Below are 2,359 nucleotides of genomic sequence, written 5' to 3'. Positions count from 1 at the left end.
AGATAAGTGGTGTCAGAATGTTATATTTGTCTTTGTTTAAGAAATATGAGTGTTATATTATCATGTTTCTGAGTTTATTTGATGTTTCTGAGTTTATTTGATGCTTATCACAATATAGTTTTACAATGCTCATCATCTAGTTTTACAATCCTCTTGTCATACTTCTTTTAATTTCATGAAGTTTTGTTTAAACTAAAAAACTGAGATATGAAGTTAGGATTTCACCTTTAGATATATATAAATATATATATATATATGTTGCATTTGTGGAGTTCTATAGTGTTGATATTGGCAAATTCAGTCACTATTACGTCTCTGATTAGGACCCACTGTTCCAGACCCAGTCATTCGAAATTTCAGTCTTCTTAAGGTAAGCTTTTAGGCCTGCAGTGTATATATAACTTCACCCAATCTGCCAACAAATGCTTCACAAGGAAAGATGACTAGAACTAATATTCAAATACTATTCTAGGACTAACTCAGACTTATAAACCATCATCTTTACAGTTTGTGAGGTAGATTAACATTATATTCAAATGGTTAACATGATGATATCCATGAGTTATGCTTTGAATTTTTTATTGTGCACTTATAACTATTGGAGCTGGAATTGCATTTCTTTGATATTTATTATTAAAAACCAAGGCAACTCAAGATGGAATGTTGTGAATATGCTGGAATATTGTGAATTTGGACTTATATTGGGTCACTTTTCTGACTCCTTGAAAATTTAATCTTTTTCAAGGATGGATACACATTTTGAGGATGACCCATTCTTCACCACTCTCTTACGAAGTGGGGGAGGAGGTTTTAATAGCACCCCAACGCAACATTCTAATGTTGTGATCCAAGCAACCCCCACTGACGGTGAAAAGAAGCATCATTCAAAAAAAGTTCAAAGAGGTGCATCTTTCATTGTAGAGGAGGATAATCTCCTCGTCTCAGCTTGGCTCAACATTAGCATCGATGCGATAAGGAGTACTGATCAAAAGTCAACTCAAATGTGGGAAAGAATTACCACATTTTATCATGAATATAAAAAACCAAACATTGATGACCGTTCTGAGGGCTCATTGATGAATCGATGGTCCATGATTCAAAAATTGACAAATAAGTTCTGTGCATATATAGCACAGGTAGAGTCATTACACCCAAGTGGTGCAACCGAGCAAGACAAGGTATGTACATTTTTTTTTAATCATGAATTTATGTTGGACTTATTTATAAACTAACACATATTCCCTTACCTTTGTAGATTGAGAAGGCCAAGATGTTGTACAAAGAGATGGTAAGGTCTAATTTTACAATGGAGCATTGTTGGTGTCTTTTGAGACACCAACCAAAATGGCAGCAACACATATCTACCTTTGGTAAGAAGAGAAAGTCACAAGAAAAATATGGTAGTGAAGTTGATGTTGATTTAGCCGAGGAGGACCTATAGGTTCTTATTGAGAGACCTCCAGGTAAAAAAGCTGAGAAAGAAAGAGAGAGGAAATGGAAGTCGATGGAAGGCAAAGAGGTAGAGATCAAAACAGCGTTGGCTAAAATGACTGAAGATAGAACGACGACCATGGAAGAGCGGAGAAATGCTATGTTGAAGGCAGGCGAAAAAAGTGAGAAAGTATTTGAATTAAAGAAGAAGAAGTTTGAATTAGAGGAGAAGAAGTTTGAACTAGAAAAGAAGAATTTTGAACTAAAGATAATGATATTAGATGTACGTGGCATGAATGCCATGCAATAAGAATATTTTCGTAATATTCAATTAGCAATTTTTGAGAATTTGAAGTCCCATTTCGGAGGTACATCTACATCTCCTTCGACACCTTATGGAGGTGTCTAACTTCTAGTATTTTATTGTACTAAACTTTTTGAGAATTTAGTGGCTGTCCAGCCACATGTGGGCTGGATAAATATGTGGCTGGGTAGCAACTAAATTAATGGACTGTTAGTGATCTGATATGGGATAATTAGTGAACTGTTTTGACTACTTGTGATCTGAAATGGAGTAATTAATGGACTGTATAGGCTACTTCTGATATGATATGGAGTAATTAGTGGATTGTTTTAGCTCATTTGTGGACTGTTTTGGGTATTTGTGGATTGTTTTGGATAATTTATGGACTCTCTTAGCAATTTGTGAATTGTTTTAGGGTAATTAATGGACTGCTTTGGAAATTTTTGGACTGTTTTTGGGATTTGTTGTGGATTGTTTTAGCTTATTTATGGACTATTTTAGGTACTTGTGATCTGATATGGAGTATTTGTGGACTGTCTTAGCAATTTGTGAATTATTTTAGCTCATTTGTGGATTGTTTTGGGTATTTGTGGACTGTTTTGGATTATTTATGGACTGTCTTAG

The 2,359-nt window shown here is 34.6% G+C and overlaps 1 protein-coding gene across 1 annotated transcript; it reads left to right on the top strand.

Annotated features, from left to right (window-relative positions):
• Positions 1-746: 746 nt before the first annotated feature.
• Positions 747-1,741, top strand: LOC121265746. Its single transcript, XM_041169420.1, has 3 exons — positions 747-1,178; positions 1,256-1,288; positions 1,442-1,741. The coding sequence occupies exons 1-3, from the start codon at positions 747-749 to the stop codon at positions 1,739-1,741; spliced, it is 765 nt and encodes a 254-aa protein (XP_041025354.1).
• The last annotated feature ends 618 nt before the right edge of the window (positions 1,742-2,359 follow it).

Source organism: Juglans microcarpa x Juglans regia, chromosome 5D (assembly GCF_004785595.1).
Source record: "Juglans microcarpa x Juglans regia isolate MS1-56 chromosome 5D, Jm3101_v1.0, whole genome shotgun sequence".
NCBI lineage: Eukaryota > Viridiplantae > Streptophyta > Magnoliopsida > Fagales > Juglandaceae > Juglans > Juglans microcarpa x Juglans regia.
Note: the sequence above shows the minus strand (reverse complement) of the source record. Positions and strands in the feature narration are given on the sequence as shown.